The sequence below is a fragment of the Squalius cephalus genome (genome assembly GCF_949319135.1).
Source record: "Squalius cephalus genome assembly, chromosome: 2".
In the NCBI taxonomy this organism is placed as follows: Eukaryota; Metazoa; Chordata; class Actinopteri; order Cypriniformes; family Leuciscidae; genus Squalius; species Squalius cephalus.
The window spans coordinates 27,211,170-27,229,257 of NC_137123.1; the positions used below are offsets into that span (position 1 = coordinate 27,211,170).

At 38.9% G+C, this 18,088-nt stretch overlaps 1 protein-coding gene across 7 annotated transcripts in view; it reads right to left on the reverse strand.

Annotated features, from left to right (window-relative positions):
• tenm3 (teneurin transmembrane protein 3) overlaps positions 1 to 18,088 on the reverse strand; it is a 275,552-nt gene that overhangs the window by 46,291 nt on the left and 211,173 nt on the right. For 4 of the 7 annotated variants that reach the window (XM_079853352.1, XM_079853351.1, XM_079853355.1 and 1 more), the window contains 5 exons: positions 14,232 to 14,417; positions 7,370 to 7,393; positions 6,294 to 6,314; positions 5,046 to 5,192; positions 3,088 to 3,304 (listed from right to left, as the gene is read on the reverse strand). In XM_079853352.1, coding sequence (XP_079709478.1) covers positions 3,088 to 3,304; positions 5,046 to 5,192; positions 6,294 to 6,314; positions 7,370 to 7,393; positions 14,232 to 14,417 — 595 coding nt within the window. The remainder of the gene's footprint in view (positions 1 to 3,087; positions 3,305 to 5,045; positions 5,193 to 6,293; positions 6,315 to 7,369; positions 7,394 to 14,231; positions 14,418 to 18,088) is intronic. The other 3 variants (XM_079853357.1, XM_079853356.1, XM_079853354.1) reach the window with 1 other exon arrangement.

Here is an 18,088-nt window from a genome sequence, read left to right on the forward strand (position 1 = left end):
GAGATATACAGTATCTGTCAAAAAATAAAAAAATAAAATGTTTTTAAAGTTTCTCATGCTCACCAAGCCTGCATTTATAAAAAAAAAAAAAAAGTAAAGTAAAAAAAAATATTATTGTTTTCTATTTTAATATATTTTAAAATTTATTTTATTCCTGTGATGAAAAAGCTGAATTTTCAGTATATTCAGTGTCACATGATCCTTCAGAAATCATTCTAATATACTGATTTGATGCTCAAGAAACATTTCATATTCTAAGTATCAATGCAGTTGTGCTGCTTAACATTTTTCTGTGGAAATGGTGATACTTTAAAAAAAAAAAAAGTTAAGTTAAACGAGAAGCATTTATTAAAGCATTTATTAAATAAAAATCTTTTGTAACATTATAAATGTCTTCACTGTCACTTTAATGATCAATTTAATGCAAACTTGATGAATAAACGTATTAATATCTCTCTTTTGTTAAGCAGCAAATCTGTTTTCAACATTGATAATCATAAGAAATGTTTCTTGAGCAGCAAATCAGCATATTATACATTTCTGAAGCATCATGTGACACTGAAGACTGGGGTAATGATGCTGAAAATTCAGCTTTTTCCATCACAGGAATAAATAACTTTTTAAAAATGTATTAAAATAGAAAACAATTGTTTTAAATTGTAATATTTCACAATATTACTGAAATTACTGTATTTTTGATTAAATAAACGCAGCCCCCTTGGTGAGCATAGAGACTTCTTTCAAAAACATAAAAAATGGAAATGTTTCCAAACTTTTGACAGGTACTATATATATAATTATTCACAATAACGGCCTTTTCTCAGTCAGCCAAAATATATATCTGTGCTGTGTCCTTTTATCACCATTTGTCCTTTTTAAACAAAAAGCAGCCTACGATAAAAAAACTTACAAATCGAACTAAACTTCACAATGAATACAAAAACCAGAGACTGTAATGTTTACTTAAACATCTATATTATTTAGTGAGCGATTATTCTATTTTATCATGAGCTAGGAGGATGAGGGAGTCTGGTACACATGGTTTGTGTTACATTCAATGACTGCCAAACAAACTCTCCAGCCAAAATGACTGATATTCAGTGCAGATGTGCCCCGCGTGGGTTTGTGCATTTATTTTTAAATCACATTAGTCTACACCTCCCCTTATCAGATCAGTCTTTATCTTGCCACAGAAGTACTTAAAGGTTTAATGTCCTCACATATGGGGCACCGGCATTGGGCCTATTAAACTCTTTGTTGTAGCTAATCGTGTTATCTGTCATGACCGAATCGCAGTTGCCAAGCAATTTTTGAGAGTAATCAAGGTAACTTTAATGTGATTTCCATCTTAACAGAACATGTGCATTGAGTTGTGCATAGGAGGCAGGGAACGAGATAAACAAACTGATCGTGATTGCATTATTATCACGTATCAGTCAAATTGAAATGTGACTGCGAGCATTTGTGGTGTCGCAGAAGATCAGTCAGTCTGCTTTGTGTTTTTATTCCTGGTCTCCACCGATATTAGCTTACTCACTGAATCTTGCACAAAAAGGAACAGGCGCTTAATTGACAGAGCAAAAGGGATGAACAAGGTAAAACAGAGCCATGAAGGCAGTTGACCATGACAACTAATAAATGATTATATCCATTCAAGCAAACATAGAGAAGATGCTTTGGACAAACCCACTCTCTGGATGTGACAACTTAATTAATAGCAGTGCTTATTCAAGCAGGCTATTATCAGATCTAACATCTCTTTCCAATAACCGTTATGGTGCTCTCACATACACAATGCAAATTGAGGCGCATAATTTGTAAATTACACTTTAATGCAACTTCGAAAATCTTTCTCTCTGTAACTCGGGTCACACGGTTCTTATGAGGTTTTGTCAGCACATCTGTTTCCATGGCAACTGTATGAAGTCTTTAAGAGGGCTGTTGGAAGCAATTGTAGGGAGTAATGTTTTTTTCTTTTTTATTAATGGTGGTTCACGCACATGGTCGCTCGCAAAGCAGAAACTGGATTCATAAAATTTACATCATAAGCCACCATGAACAAGTGCTTCTCTTCAGTATTTTTTAATTGTTAGACATTAAGAATCCTTTTCAGCTATAGATCAGTTGGTTCAGTAATTTAGATCTTTACTTGTGCTGCACTGGCCTCACCACAAGTATGATAAATAGTGTGCGTGTTTTTTTTAATTAACTATATGACTTTTAACAAATATTTTTCATTAAAGTTCAGTTCCTTGCTATATATCTATCAGGGTTAAATCAACTCCACGACAGCAATAACATCCCATATTTGCTGGAAACAATATGGCTTAAGGTAATGATAATGGCTTATGTTATGGTAATGGCTCATTGAGTGAACCATTAGGCTACTGATTTGTCTATAATTTTTTATTCATTTTTTTTTTACCAATACTTTATTGTGCTTTTCTTACGAACAAAGTTACCAGCATTAACACTAACAATTTATTTGTTAGACTTAATTCAGCGTGGAGGACTTAACTGGTAACTAAAATAAAACAGATATACACAAGACAAACAGATATACATATAAAGTACATAAAGAAGAATAAATAAAATAAAATAACTATATACATAATTTCAGAGAAATGATCTGTCTGTTGAAATAAAGGTAATTAAGGTGTCTAGCAAAATAAAAGGAGGAGAAAAAAAAGAAACAGTTCAAACAAGCAAGAGAACCTGCACTCCCATTTGCCTTCATTTATATCTTTGTATACTCTCCGGTCCTATACCTTTAGATCACTTAAGTTTTAAGAATGGAAATCAAGCTGTCATGAGTTCGGTTCCAGTGCAGAATAGTTGGCTTTGCTCTATTAATTAAGGCAGTGGATCGCTCCAAATGAACAATATCTATAAAATAGGACAATCATTGTTGTTTTGACAAAGAATTAGGAGGAAACCGAGAACTAGACCACAAAAAAACCCCACTGTTTAAGTTGGGCTGGTATAAAACATGTTTAAAAAGATTAATGTAAGATGTAGTTCATCACTTGCCCGATAAGGCTTGGGCCTTTACGGCATCCTTATTGATGAGCCCTGATACAGCCATACCTTCTGTTAAACGGGTTGTCTCCATTAATGACATGCGTGCTCTCTGGGCCAATGAGGAAACTGATCTGCTGATAGAACGACTGGGCGGCTTGCTGTGGGCTTGTGGGTTGGTTCTGGCTGATGATGTCGATGGGGTCAGGAGAGCCACGGCAGAAGAGTTGAGTCTGACACGAGCTTTGCAGGCAACAGTCTGGATCCATACAGTCCACCAGGCCATCTGCACACACAGACACACACCTCACTTAACAATGCACATAAAAAATATGAGGTTCTACGTGTTCAAGTGTCTTATAGTATATCCTGTCTTACAGATCCCGTCACGCTTTTATAGTGTGAGAGAATTGAAACGATTTTGCATCTATGCTTCATACATCATCCACCCATTAGTTCTTTCACCTTTAGGGTCAGAAACATGACAGCAATATCCTCTCTTTCTTCTTTCACATTGTCAAGACTCTCTCTTGCCTCTATCATTATACACCTAATGCTTTGTGTGGAAATGCGATCTGATCTCCCGCAGGTAAGTGCCATAAACCTCTGCCATCCGTCTCAGCTAGTTTATAAAAAGCCCTGTGTACATCTGGCACATGGTCACAGGGGGGTTGTAAAATAACACATGTGCAAACACGCACTAATCAGTATGAGACCAATTCTTTTTTTTACAGCACCCTGAGCTGACACTGCTCTGGTGAGATCCGAGGCAGAGTGTCTGACTGTTTGTTTTGCCTTACGAGGGTCCCGGCACCCCCTGCCAAAAGCACCACGCAACTTCATGTGAGATCTGGACCTCTCGTAACTCTCACGCTGCTTTAAATCCGGTCCGCTACGGCCAAAGTCAACACGCACATGCAAAGGTTCCTCCAGAGGGAGCAGAATCTTTTAACATAGCTTGCGTATAGGTCACACAAAACAGAGGTCACGTAATGGGATCTTTGGACATGTATGTGTATTTAAAGAGAAACGTATTTATTTTTTATGTTTGTTTTTGTAAAGAACTTTATGTTCTGATCTTTTTACAGTACCTCTTTGTAATAGCGATTGAAAGGAAGCCAAATTCAAAGAAAATCTGCAAAACGTGGCACGATTACTGTACGACTGAGGATATATCATAACCTTACTGTATATTTTTCTTTCCGCTTTGGAAAAACTTCAAAGCTTCTTTTCAGGCTTCCAGAGGACTGTAAATCCTTCAGATTTCAGATGTTGCAGACCGCATTATCTCCAACTAGAAAAACAATCTCCTCTAATGCTTTGGAATTGAGCTGTGTTTAAAGGTTCATGCATTCAGCTCAGTGGAGAAGATTTCTAGACCTAGACCGCATTCTGGACCTCAAGCGTGCAACAGAACCTCACATGTACCAAAACGTTCTGCAACCAGACACACATGCCCTGAATGCAAGATCAGTGGAGAAGGATTCACGACTACTTGCCCCTTGAGCAGGCCTGTCATTTTTATTGAATGCAAGTAAAAAGAGATGCTCTGTCATAGTCGGTCTCCCTGATGTCTGTCAAGACTAGAAGTAGAACCTTCAGACTCTAAGCTAACCTCCAGTTTTGAGATTTACTTGTCTTTGGTCTTAGGGTCATATCTTGTGTGCTATATTCTGATGGGATAGACCAGTGAGAAATAGCGTGACTCTTCTAAATCAATATTCTGCTTCTATCAGTTTGCTTAGGACAGCCATAACAAGTTTTGGTGTGTTTAAGACCTGCTTAAAAACTTTACTTACTAAACTTAATTTATCATGACTTTTACTGAAGGTGAAGAAATTACAATGTCACAATATGTCAGTTGTCTCATAAACAATTAAACATGCACATTTTACCGTTTCCACCAGGGTGACATACTTGACCTGATTATCATTGACAAATATGTATGTGATATTTACATTCACTTTCCCATATGCATCCCATTTAAATTTTATAACATTTATGCGTCCAGTCACCGGTGACCTCACCTCCTTCATTGTCCTTGCCGTCTGCGCAGAGCGTCTCCATGGCAACGTCACATCCAGCCCCTCTCCAGCCTGGTTGGCAGACACAATGCCAGCCGTTCTGATCCAGGGTGCAGCGGCCATTACTGTTGCACAGACCGGGACATCCCTCTGCAGAGACAGACAGAGCCGTCATACACTAGTACGGGCGTGTGCATGTTCAAATGTGTGTTGGACTGAGTCTCTATGTGTGTGTTTTAAAATTTATATGACAGTATTCTCTCTGAAAGTTGTTCTGTTGCTGCTAAAAATCGCCATATATACGTGGCCACAGTAGGACACAGTGTGTCTTCGACTTGTGAAACACAAATGGTAATCCAAACAGAGATACACTGACATCGTCGAGAATGAAATTAAAGGTTTAAAGGTGAACACAGACTGACGCTGGACTTCAAACAGGCCTAGAGAGATGCACAGAGGCTGTAGATTCACATGGATGTAACGGATGTTCTCTCTCAACACAACCAATCATTTTAAAAGGGATGGCATACGTTTGTGAGAAAATCAAGGTGAGATTCAAAAGGAAAAAGAACCGATTGAGGAATCCAAATGAAAAAAATTATTTAAAGAAAATCAATTAAAAGAGAGAAAATTGAATTTAGAAGAAGAGATCAAAGGAAGGGATATAAAAGGGTGAGGGAATCATAAATCAGCAATGGCATCCATGTGAAGCTACGGCACACAGAGAATCCCAGTGGCATAAAGTATAGGGTGGACATCTGAGCTGGCGAGAGAGTGTGTGCCTCCAGCGCTATACTTTCTGCCCAGGTCACATTCCGCCGGACGGAATCAGAGGAAAGCGAGAGAGGCCAGGGGGAGGGAAGGGGAGGACTGTGGGAGAAGCTAGGCTAACAAACACCAGGGGTCAGGCTGCGGGATGCATGGAGACAGGACCCACAGGATTCCCAAACAAAACTCAAGGACCACAGGTGTGTGTGTGTGTGTGTGTGTGTGTGTGCACGTGTCAGTAATTGCATGTGTGTGTGTTTGTGGCTTGTTCAAGACAAACAATGATGAATTTGGCAGATATAAAGGACAACAATAAATAGAGCGAGGAGACTAGAACATAGACACGCTGACATCGTGCTTCAAGACAAAAAAGTGAAGGAGGGAGAAAGAAAGAAAGCAAGAAACAAGAAAAGAAAGAAAGACACAGAGAGACAGTGGAGTGATTGCTTGTGACAATCTCCTTGGGGCTTTGGTATGCATTACCTTTAAATCCTATCCTCTCTCCTATTATGGGGCCGGGAGGGAGGAAAATTCGGGAAAGAAAATTAACAAAAAAAATCTGAGCACTTGAGTCCAAGTGAAGGACGATTCAGAACACAAAAACACAAAATGGAAAGAAAAGAGAGAGAAAGGAAGCAAATGACCATAAAGAGAAGGAGGAAAGGAAAGAAGGGCTTTGAGAAGGAGGAAGACGAGATGTTGAAAGAGGAGTGGGAGCTGTTTCGACTTTGGCCGACTCCGTCTGGAGGATTGCCACAGCGTGTATATTGTGTTACTCAACGCATTTATAAATACCATACTGAGATACACTACGTGCCATGTCGGTTTAGCATTGTATGAGTGAGAAAATGAAAAAAAAAAAGCAACATGGAATGTGGTAAAACATAACAAAAACAAGCGAAAAACATGTTCTGAGCTAATATATTGAGGTTTGGAGTAAAAGTATCAAAGTAAGCCCGTAAGAGTTTAAGAAACATCTTAAATGGTAAAAAAAAAATAATCTTGGCGGTCTGATGCACCATATGCCAGTATGCGAGTCTAGAATCACACTTGGCTTAGCACTGATTTAGCCCTGTGAAATCATTTCCAAAAACACCTCAGTAACAGTAAACAAGAATCTGCAAGTATCTCTTCACTTGATCTCCGTTTACACCGCCAGCTCGTAGTTCATTTTAAAATAAACATGGCTGATCATCATTTGCGTGCAGGTTTCATGGCGCACTATTGTTTTCAAAGCGAACGTGAGTGCGACTCTGGGACACGGAGGAGGTGCTAAACTGCAGATGTGGAGCAGTGGTGATTTAGCTGTGGCGAGGGGGATGGTTCTGCAGAAGTTGGAACATTAGCCAAGGAGAGCACTGAGGACATTGGATTGGATTTCTGACAGTCCAAAAAAAGAAGCCAATGAAGAATCACAATAATAGCAGACACGCAGAGGAGAGAGAGAGAGAGAAGAGGTTATTAATGCGCCATAAAAATGTCATAAAGACCTCAATCCGGGACACAAGAGCTCAAGGGAGAGAGAATGAGAGAGAGAAAAAGGAGGAAAGATACAGTACCTTGGACATACGTCTCCGGGTGAGCTTTACAGGGAGCAAGAAGAAGAAGAAAAAGGAAGAGAAGAGGATGTTAAAAAGGTGTGAAAAGACAGTCAACCTGAAAACCACATACAGAAACTAAGAGCTTTTTTAGTACTGCTGGAAGATGTCGTAATTTCAGCATCTGGTTCCAAAGTGCATCTTCTACTGACAGACATTCAAAATGAGTAGACATGCTAATTGATTTCTCCTTTCTCACATCAATATATATAAACAAAGATTTTTCAAAGTTGTAAGTAAAACATACATAAAAAAAACTTCAACTTCAAAATATCACATTTAATTCACTTCCCATTTCTTTGTGAATTTTACAAGCAATTTCTGAGTGAAAATTGTTTAAAAAGTAAATCATACACCAAATATTTTTCAGTGTACTTTACAACTCCTTTACAAAAACTAACACACTGGGTTAAATAAAGCAAAAACACGTCCACTGAGCAGTCTTGGACTTCCGTGGTTCTCAAAGCCTAAAGGTACCCTGCACAATCCTCTGCGTCACCATTTGTGGAACAAATGAAAAACAACACCCCCATAGAAAATGACTCACTCTTCCTGTTCAGTATTCACTAAGCGTTCCCATAAATCGGTTTTCAAATGAGTGACACTATCACTCATAATGCATAAAGTAAATAACATAGGCATCATGGGATTTACAGTACTGCACCGAACGGGACCTCACATGCTAATTGGAAATTGCATCCCGATGATTGACATGTGGTTCAAGAATCCTGCTGTATGTTTGCTATTTCACGTTTCACATTGTCATCACATCAGGTCTATTATCCTTGAGCCTCTCAGTGTGTGAGTGAAATATTATATGGCCCTGAGTGAGAAAAAAAAAAAAAAAGTGTGTGTTGGTGGGAATACTGTATGGATAAGCTCTGAATCATCCGCATGTGTACGAGAGCAATCATCTCCTTCCTGTGGCTAAATGAAATGATTTCTGACAAGGCTTTGGGAGAAACCCTGTGCGGCGTGTCATAACGTTACATATGCTAAGTCACAACAAATCATCTTAAATAAAAGGTCACCTTTTAATACAAGCATAACAACGCTACTATGCAGAGGCTTCATTAGCTGGATTATGTTCTTAAGGAAGATACTCTTGTGTGAATGGAAGATGACTGTGTGTGGTTGAGACCGATTGAGAGGTTTTGTGTGTGTGTGTGTGTGTGTGTGTGTGTGTGTGTGTGTGTGTGTGAGAGAGAGAGAGAGAGAGAGAGAGAGAGAGCAAGAGCGTACTGATTAAATTCCTCGGGTGTCTCGTTTCCACACTCACTGTTATGTCTGGGAGATCCAGAACTTACACAGTTGTAGAAGACAGGGCTGCGTATCTATCCCAGAATACACAACGGGTTATGAAAACACAAGCTAACGCATACTCTGAGCTGGAAACTTGCCAGTGAGGGCAGCCAATTACTGGCTAATTACAACAAACTTTTGTTCATTTACATTGATGGTCCTGAGGGAGAGAGAGAGAGAGAGAGAGAGAGAGAGAGAGAGAGAGAGAGAGAGAGAGAGAGAGAGAGAGAGAGAGAGAGAGAGAGAGAGAGAGAGTAAGTGAAGGAGAGACGGAGGGGAAGGGGAAAAAAAAGGCAATCATCCCTTTATGGACATCAATGCTTCATTATTTACGTGCACATTCAAAGAGCTCTGATTAAAGTGACATTAATCTGGAAACAATTACACATTGCGTCCAGCTCGGCTCAGTCCCTGTTCTTCCAAAAAGAAAAAGCCTATATTAATTTCCATTATCCTAATTGCTATGCACAGCCACATGGTGGTATACATGCCCCTACAGCTGTGGGTATAGCTAGTGTGACATAGAGGCCAAACGTGTTTTAATCACGCTCATGGGCACCTCAAGCCATCCCACAGAACCAATCAAATGTTAGCAATGTGTCAGCCCTCTACCTGCCCGACAGATGCCCCGCCACCGTAATGACAGGATAGCACATGCCACCACCACCACCACCTCCATTCGCAGCATTACAGACGGCAAGTCTGATTCCCGTTCCCTTTTCAGAGCATGCTTGGATTAATATGCTGTAACAGGGCATTTCCTTAATTACTGATTGAAATGATAAAGCGTGGAAAATGATTTGTAGATGTACAGTGCGTGCTGTTTTTGCTTTAATCATCCATCTATCTGACATGGTTTGATGTGAGGGGAGAATTGAGGGCATTGGAGATCAAGATGATGTAGTTGTGTATTAGCGTGCTGTAGGTTTTGCTATTGATTTTTTTTTGTCTGTATGCACGTGTGCATGCGTGATAATAAATGGGAGGTTTTGAAGGACAGGCGCTTCAGTACAGCATTCATTTGTTTTCGACTGCAATCACTGCATGCAAGGTACTCTACTGATCAAACATTAAATATGCTGTATTAATTATACTGAATTGATAAATAATAAAAAGTAAAACTGTAATATTGTGAAATATTATTACATTTTAAGATAATTCTATTTTAATATATTTTAAAGTGTAATTTTCATTATGTATCAATGTACTGGTATCATCAATTATTATTGGTGCTCAATTATTAATAATGGTTCTTACTATTATCAATGTTGAAAACAGTTCATGCTGCTTAGAAATCTTAGAAAGATAGATATCTTTTGTTCAATCAATTTAATGCATCCTTGCCAATTAAAAGATTATTATTTTTTTAAATCATACATTCCTCAAATTTTGGAATGGTAGTGTATCACGGTTTCCACAAAAATATTAAACATGTGACACTGGTGCTGAAATAAATGCGATATATCACAAAGCTCAATATGGTAGATGTTAGGGGAAAAAAGTCCTGCCTTTAATATATAACAGCCAATACCTTTTTGCTCTAACACATGCATGTCCATCAGCTGGACAAACCTGAAAAACATATTTTTGTAGCCAGATTTTAACTATAAAAGTAACATTTGTGATACCATGGTTGTCAAATTTTATTTGTGATTTGGCATGTTATTGAAACCTACCCTTGCCAAGCAGTTTGGATATTTCGGTCTTTCCTCATTCAACTTGCATGACTACAAAATAGCTGCCTGGGGGCCGTACCTATATGGCTGCTGAGTAAACCGATCTGCTCCAATAATGCTTTAGGATTCTTCACACCATAGTTAAATTTGTGCACTTTTACAGTACGGAAGTTTGACAAGATTATTTTGAATGAATGTGTGTGTGTGGGTACATTTCTGTATGCTCCAGCAGGGTTGACTGATGTGTGTGCACAGCTTGCTGTAATCCATGGCTTTCTCACAGTAAGAGTTGTGCTTCTGATGAATGATCTGGAAGGGCCCAAAGCCTAATGAAGCATACAAGTCTTAATAAAAAATCTTAAATGTCTGGCAGTGGAAGCTTCTGACAAGCCACACTTCACAGAAAAAAATCTCTTTTCTTTAGTCATAAAGAGTCTTTAAAGAGCTATTACTAATAAACGATCCTAAGAAAATGGGTTCACGAGTATATTCGTGTTCCAGAATATGCACCATTTATTCACATTATACAACATGCATTGTGATTCATCATATTCCCAAACTTGTTGCTAAAGTGAATGCTTGAGCTCAGAGGATGTAGAGATGATGCATCTCAGAAACAGGCTTTTATTTAGTGAGTGTAGCTCACTAAGTTACACCAAAGTCCTTTTAATTCAGTTTACTCAGTTACTATTTTCAGTGACACAACTACTAATAAGGGAAAACAGAAACTTCCAAAACTGTTAGTCAAGAAGTTTTTTTTGTGAAAAATCAAAAAAAAAAAATCAAAAAAAATAAATATATATATATATATTGCTAATGCACATGCATATTTCAGAGTAAACAAACAGGTGGTTTATATATAAAAAAATATGACTGGCTCTTTTATATGATACGTGGACTTCCACTCCTATAGATGCCATTTTTGTGATATGATTACAAGTGGATTAAAAAAATTACTAAATGTACCTCAACCCACTAAATTGAGTATTCTTCGAGAAGTCCTATTAATGCTCAACAACTCCTGAAATAACCCGTTATCTAAAAAGAGCATCGCAGCCTTCGACAAGAGAATGTGCAGTTGGCAGAGAGTGTGTTTTGGGTGTCGTGAGAAATATTTCATGCTCTTACTCTCCTTCTCCTCCTCTCATGAAGCTCCCCAATAATTTCCAAATGAATAAACAGATCTGAGTCACACTAAGCTAAATCAAACAGATGCCTCTTTTAAAAATCTGATGTACTGTCTAGATAAGTTCACATTACAGATCATAATGTTCAGTTAGGATTAAGGCTTGATGATATATCAAATACTCTAGATTTTGCTGAAGTTATAAAATTAAGTAACATTGTAAATATTACAGTATAGATTAGCTTTATATCGGCAATAAAGTTTCCTAAAGTGCGTGTCATTAGAATAGTTTTATTGAATATTGAGAGAATTTGATCAATTTCATTGAATCAGTTCAAACTGCCCAGGATCTAGGACAATATATAAAAGTGGCCCCAATCAGATTAAGAAAAAAAAACCCATAGAGCAAAGAAAAAAAGTCTGTATTTTTTAGGCTTTTTGAGAAAGACTTCATTGTCATAACAATAAAATACATACTGAAAATGTCTGGATGCTGCTGGTCAGTCTGAGTGTCTTTGTGTGAAAGAATCATGACGCAAGTATGCTGTAATGCAGGCATGTGTGTGTGGACTCACTGTGAAGAGGTCTAATGAGAGTGAGTGGGTGTAGAGGGACAGGGAAGGTCACACACACAAACACACAATTCACACATACACAAACACACACCCCTGCATGGATCCAAGAGGCCCCTTATCTCAGTCTGACACATATGATGTATGAGGTACCATAATTCTTTTAGCTCCCTCTTGTGTTCTCTTTCAAACACACACACACACACACACACACACACACACACACACACACACACACACACACACACACACACACACACACACACACACACACACCTTCTGCAATGCATGCACTCAGCAAAGAGGGACGAAGTATCAACCTTGGCCTAAAGAGATGTATTCAATCCTCCAAACTCTGGAAGGCCACACACAAAGTAAACACAACCTGTACATTGTTTTGCACATAAATGCATTATACTGTAAACACTTTAAACTTGAAGTGTTAATATACAGGGACAAGCAAAGTAAGCCATTCGTAGGTGAATTTCTCTGAAAAGTGTCAACACATTGCTCTTTTTTTAAGAGCACCCAGACAAGCCTAACACAGCAGCATTGGCTCAACCAATGGCGTGTACAATTTCTTCGGCAGACAAACGACAAGCAGGGTAAGTATTCAGCAAACATGTTTGATAACAGTCATTATGTTTGCAATTTCATTTGGTGATGCTAGCAGCACAGGAATTTCACACTTCAGCTTAAATGAAACTATAAAATTGGCCAATCCATTAAAGCCACAGACATGTATTTTAAAATTTGGTCTCCTACAGTCTTACGGCCATTTATAATGTTTAAACTTAGAGCAACAAGGTCATTAAGTGATCAAACTCAGCAAGCATTTTTGCTCAGTAAAGTTTGGAGCCGGGGTGAGAGTGTGGTGTGTGGGTGGCTGGCTCGAACAGAAGAGCAGGACAGAATTACGTGCTAACCGTGCTAATTTGGAAGACGAATAGCAAAATGTTGGCCAGATTCTCATAAAGCTGCCCAATGAAACAGGCCTGCTTGCTAACAAGGCCGCATACCTCGATCGCTCGTGTTGAGTAATGGAGCAGCTGACGTACCCTGCTGAGAGTTGAGCTGGTGGAGGATGTAGCCAACACGCTAACAACAAATCAACAGATTTAGTGACTGACGGTTAAGCAACTTGAAGACTTTGAGTTTGAGAAGAAACAGAGGGACTTTATTTAAAATGTAAAATTTAATAGAAATTTATATATAGATTGTTTGGCCATATTTTCATAGATAAGTGAAAAAAAAAAAAAAAAGGGCCATTTTGGTACAAGACCAGCACCAAACCACAACTAACCAGCATTAACCAGACTAAACCAGCAGGACACATGCTATCCAACTTGCCATGACTGTTTTTCTTTGACATTTAAACAATGAACAGAGTTTAGTGCTTATGTAAGGAGAAATTGCTGTCGATTAGCTCCCTGATTTTCAGAATAGATGTTCCCATGTGGAAGCCTGCATCAACTGCAATGAAAATGTCAACCCTTTGATAGCAAGCAAAGGTCAGGGGAAAGGTACAAAACAGAACAAACACTCATAGTCCTCTTCCTGTTGAGGCGGAAGAACCAAAGCAGGTGGAGGTGAAGAAGAAAAACAAAGGGAATATGCAATCAAAACAAGCTCAAAGATGTGAGTTAAACTTCCTAACAAATAGTAAATAGCTTTGATACAATAGCATCAACACCAGCTGGAAAAAATTGAGAGACTGAGAGAAAAAAACCTTTGTGCACATCATGCAAATACACTATATGACCAAAAAAATGTGGACACCCAAACACCACCCATATGTGCTTGGCATAAAAAAAGTGTATCCTCACATTTCTCTACTAGATGTTAAAATAAGGCTGTGGTATTTACTCCCATTCAGACAAAAGAGAAATCAGATGCTGATTTGGGGTAATGGGGCCTCCCAAATTCATGGTCTGTGCTTTATTCAGGCAAGTCAAGTTCTTCCATATCAGACATCATTATTTTATTGAATTAGCTTTATACATAGGATCACTGTCATTCTGGAAAGGAAAAGGCCACTGAAATTCACTTGAATTAAGGAGCCAAACATGTTAAAAGGCGGGTATTCACATTCTTTTGGCCATGATGTGTAAATACTGACATACAGTACTGATGATTGTTTGTCTTACCGACGGTGCAGTGTTCTCCGGTCCAGCCCTGGTGGCATTCACATTTGCCGTCCTTGCAGGTTCCGTGCTCAGTGCAGCGTGGGTGACACGCTTTCAGATCGCATACCGAACCAGCCCAACCCTCTTCACAGCGACAGCTTCCTCCTAAACACACACCGTGAGAGCCACAGTCCACTGCACACACCTCTGCAAACACAAACAAGGTGAAAAAATTAAAATCACTTTTTGTTCTGGGCTGTAGCCTAGCCAAGGATGATAACGGTCATGTGTTTTACAAGGTGGTAGCACATTTCAAGTTCAAGTCTCCTCTACTCAAAGCAGCAAGAGCAGAGGTTACATTCCTGAGAACAGTCAAGTCTAAGTTATTGACTTCAAGTGTGAAAAACTTATGACAGGAAATAGATAACTGCAGACCCCTGCTGTGTCTAGCGGGCTGTGTGGCGGGGGGACTGCCCGCCCCACCTCAATCGGCACCCCGTAACAATGACATTTCTCAACCTTCTCTGACCTAGTGGAGTGTGTGCGCTCCTCATGGAGGCTTTGGCGGTGGGGTGCTGGTTAAAGGTGTGTGTTTGGGGGAAGGGAAGGAGACATCAGAGCGTACAGACATGGATGTGAATTGACACGCTGAACTTTCCACCCGGACCCAGAAGACAGGCCTCCCACATAGATTGAAGCAAACACATCAAGCCAAAATAAATCAATTTATACACACTCCACGCTCTGCCAAACATCAGGAGTGCGTTTGAATGGCTTTTGGGATCGAAGCTATCATGGAAGCATTTTATTAACATTTCTCTTTGCAGGTTTGTTACTTTTCAACATTTATTTTGGCATGTTTACAGGAAATGATTCTGAATTGACAAAAGCTTCCATACAGAAATTGTTGTCAATAGAAACTAGTTTCATGTTTATCATACCTGGGCGAAAATGCAACTGGCCACAAAAGCTGATGAGGGAAAATTGGGTGCATTTTGAATGATATCCTGTGAAAAGTGTCTGATAGCGATTGATTTGGATTCAGTTTATGAGTTTGTGTACGTGCGCATGTAGATGTGTGTGGGTTTGGCAGAATAGCAGATGAAGACAGACTGGCGCAAAGCAAGCTGTAGTTTAACAGCCCACACACACCATTCCACCAGAGCCTTGCAGCCTGACACACCCCGTCACGGAAGAAACAAAGCACTAGAAAGACATCTCCTGATAAAGACAAATCATGGGATGGGGTATTGTTAAACTCCTTTCTTCAACCTCCTTTCTGACTCTTTCTCTGGCGCTTCCTGACAAGGCGTGAAACCATGACATGACACTCAGCCAGAGCTGGTGAAAGTGTATTGAGACAAAGAAACAGAAGTGAAGAAATGTGGAGAGAATTTCCCATCAGCCCTTGGGTCAGGCGAGTGCCAGTTAGTGGTTGGCTTCCCTGCTGCGTGCTGTTATTATGCCTCCTGCAGGTGGGCAGGAGTGACGCAGCCCTTCAGCGTGTATGTGTGGGCGCCTGTGTGTTTCATCCTTCATCAGACGAGACTCCGCTGAAGTTCACCTCAGTTTCCTTAGAGCGGGAGTGTGATTGAAAGAAAGACTGTGCTGTGCACAAGGAATAAGTTCACACAGACAGATGGAGAGCAGCTGCTGGGAAGTACTTCTGGAAAACTGACGGCCCGAGCCGTAAGCCTGCTGCAACTGTACTATATCAATCTGGATTACTGTCTTTGCAAGAGTTGTAGCCAGAGTGTGTGGACTGATTGCCTGAGTGTGTCCATGTTGTACGAGGAGTCATGCACCTAATTTTTTTGGGGGAAAATCCTGGCTCACTAGGCGATAACTTAGTTCATATAATTGTAAGGCTTAGTTAAGTAAATTGATTCTCAATGTGCTTCATTAAATTTGAAAAATCAATAGACTAAAAAAGCAAAACAGCAGAATTAAATCAGAATTAATATCATGATTTGGTAAGACCTTCACTTCATTGACATTAGTTCAATTAATTGAATTAGCATTAGGTATCATGAACTAACAATTAATATTTTCACAGTATGCATTGATAGGCTAATGTGAATTTATAAATATACTAGTGTTGGTTGTTAATTTATGTTTGTTCATGATACATTATCTTCTTTTATTTTAACCTTACTTATTTATAACTTCAATTATAACTTTAAATGCTAATGTTTTTTCATAATACATTAACAAAATGTTAAATTATACCTTTAAAAGTAAAATTTGTATATGATGTATTAATGTATGTAGAAATAGCAAGACTAACAAATGTTGTAAAAAAAAATTTAGTTGCCCATGACCCCCCCAGTTTCTTTTTGAAAAAAATAAATAAAATTAATGTGTTTTATAAATGTGTTTTTATACAGTAAGCGCATGTTCTATTTTGTTTAATTATTTTTAAAGTGACAATAATAATAAATATAGCTGCAAGCAGCAATTATCGGGGCCAAGCAGAATCAGATGACAAGACATGCCAACATGTCTGAAAGTGTCAGACCAACTGCAACAATGTGCAATTAAAGACATTTAAAGAGGATTTTAGGCAAAATGCCTGAAAAATCATAGAAACAGTAAATAAAAATATGATTTAATGGATTATCACTTTCGATCAATAGGTGGCACAGTTACAAAACTGATGTGATGTGGTCAGAGTGAAGTGACAATGACACATACAAAGTTTGGTGTCAATATATCAAGGCATTGCAGAGATAAAGCCTGAATAGTGCTTTTGGCATCATGCCTCAACTTTGCTGCTGTGCTATACGCAAACGGTTTTGTCTATCGACACGAAATCCATAACTTTAAGTCGGCACGGTCTGGAGATGATACGATTCGATTTCGAGTTTCATAATATTACACCAATGCATTTGTTTAGTATAGCATTTTATTTCACAAAACTGTATTGAAGTCAATGGGAATTTCATGTTTTGTTCTGTTATAGCGCCACCAAGAGGCTCAGTCCCACCATTTTTTTTATGTGTCCTCAGAGTGAGCCCATACATATTTGTGTCAATTTTGGTGAAAATATCTCAATTTGCTTCGGAGTTATAGACATTTATATGAAAAAACACGTAAAAAATGACTGACACATGACTTTGATTGGATTTTACTACACCTTACCATCAATATTTTCGCATTTGGGCACTGAAGATTTGTTATCGACCTATGTTTCCAAACTTCTGACGGTGGTTTCGTCTCGATCGGACTAGCGGTTTCGAAGATATCGGCAAATGTTTTTTAAGCGCTAAATCACAACACTACACAAACCGTAAGGCAAAACCTAGCATGTTTGGTATCGTAGGACTCGGCAAGGATTCAGGAGTCTAATGAGATGAGTCTCGTGAAAATAAGTCAACCACACCCAAAGTTATAAGCATTTGAAAAAAAAAACAATCCCCACTAGGTGGCGCTGTTTCGAAACTTCTCAGGTTCTTTCAGGACATCGTGCTGATGACCCATACCAAGTTTCGTAACAATCCGTTCATGCATTCTTAAAATACAGCATTTTAGCACAAAATTCCAAATGGCTGACAGTCAAAATAGTCCATATGGTAAAATTGGATATCAGTCGACTCGGCATGTTGCCCTGAATCTAATGAGACCGATTTTTGGACAAACTGTTCAGAAGTTATAAGCAAAATTAGCCATTTTTCATATCTCCGGACCAGTAGGTGGCGCTGCGCCGAAACACAGCATGTAGCCTCAAGTCATGCTTGTGAGTAGATGTACCAAGTTTGGTCTGAATACGATTAAGCGTTGCGGAGATACAGCCTTATAGGGGTGGGCAAAAAAATCGATTCACATATGAATCGCGATTCAAACTTTACCGATTCAAAATCGATTCATAGAATTCCAAA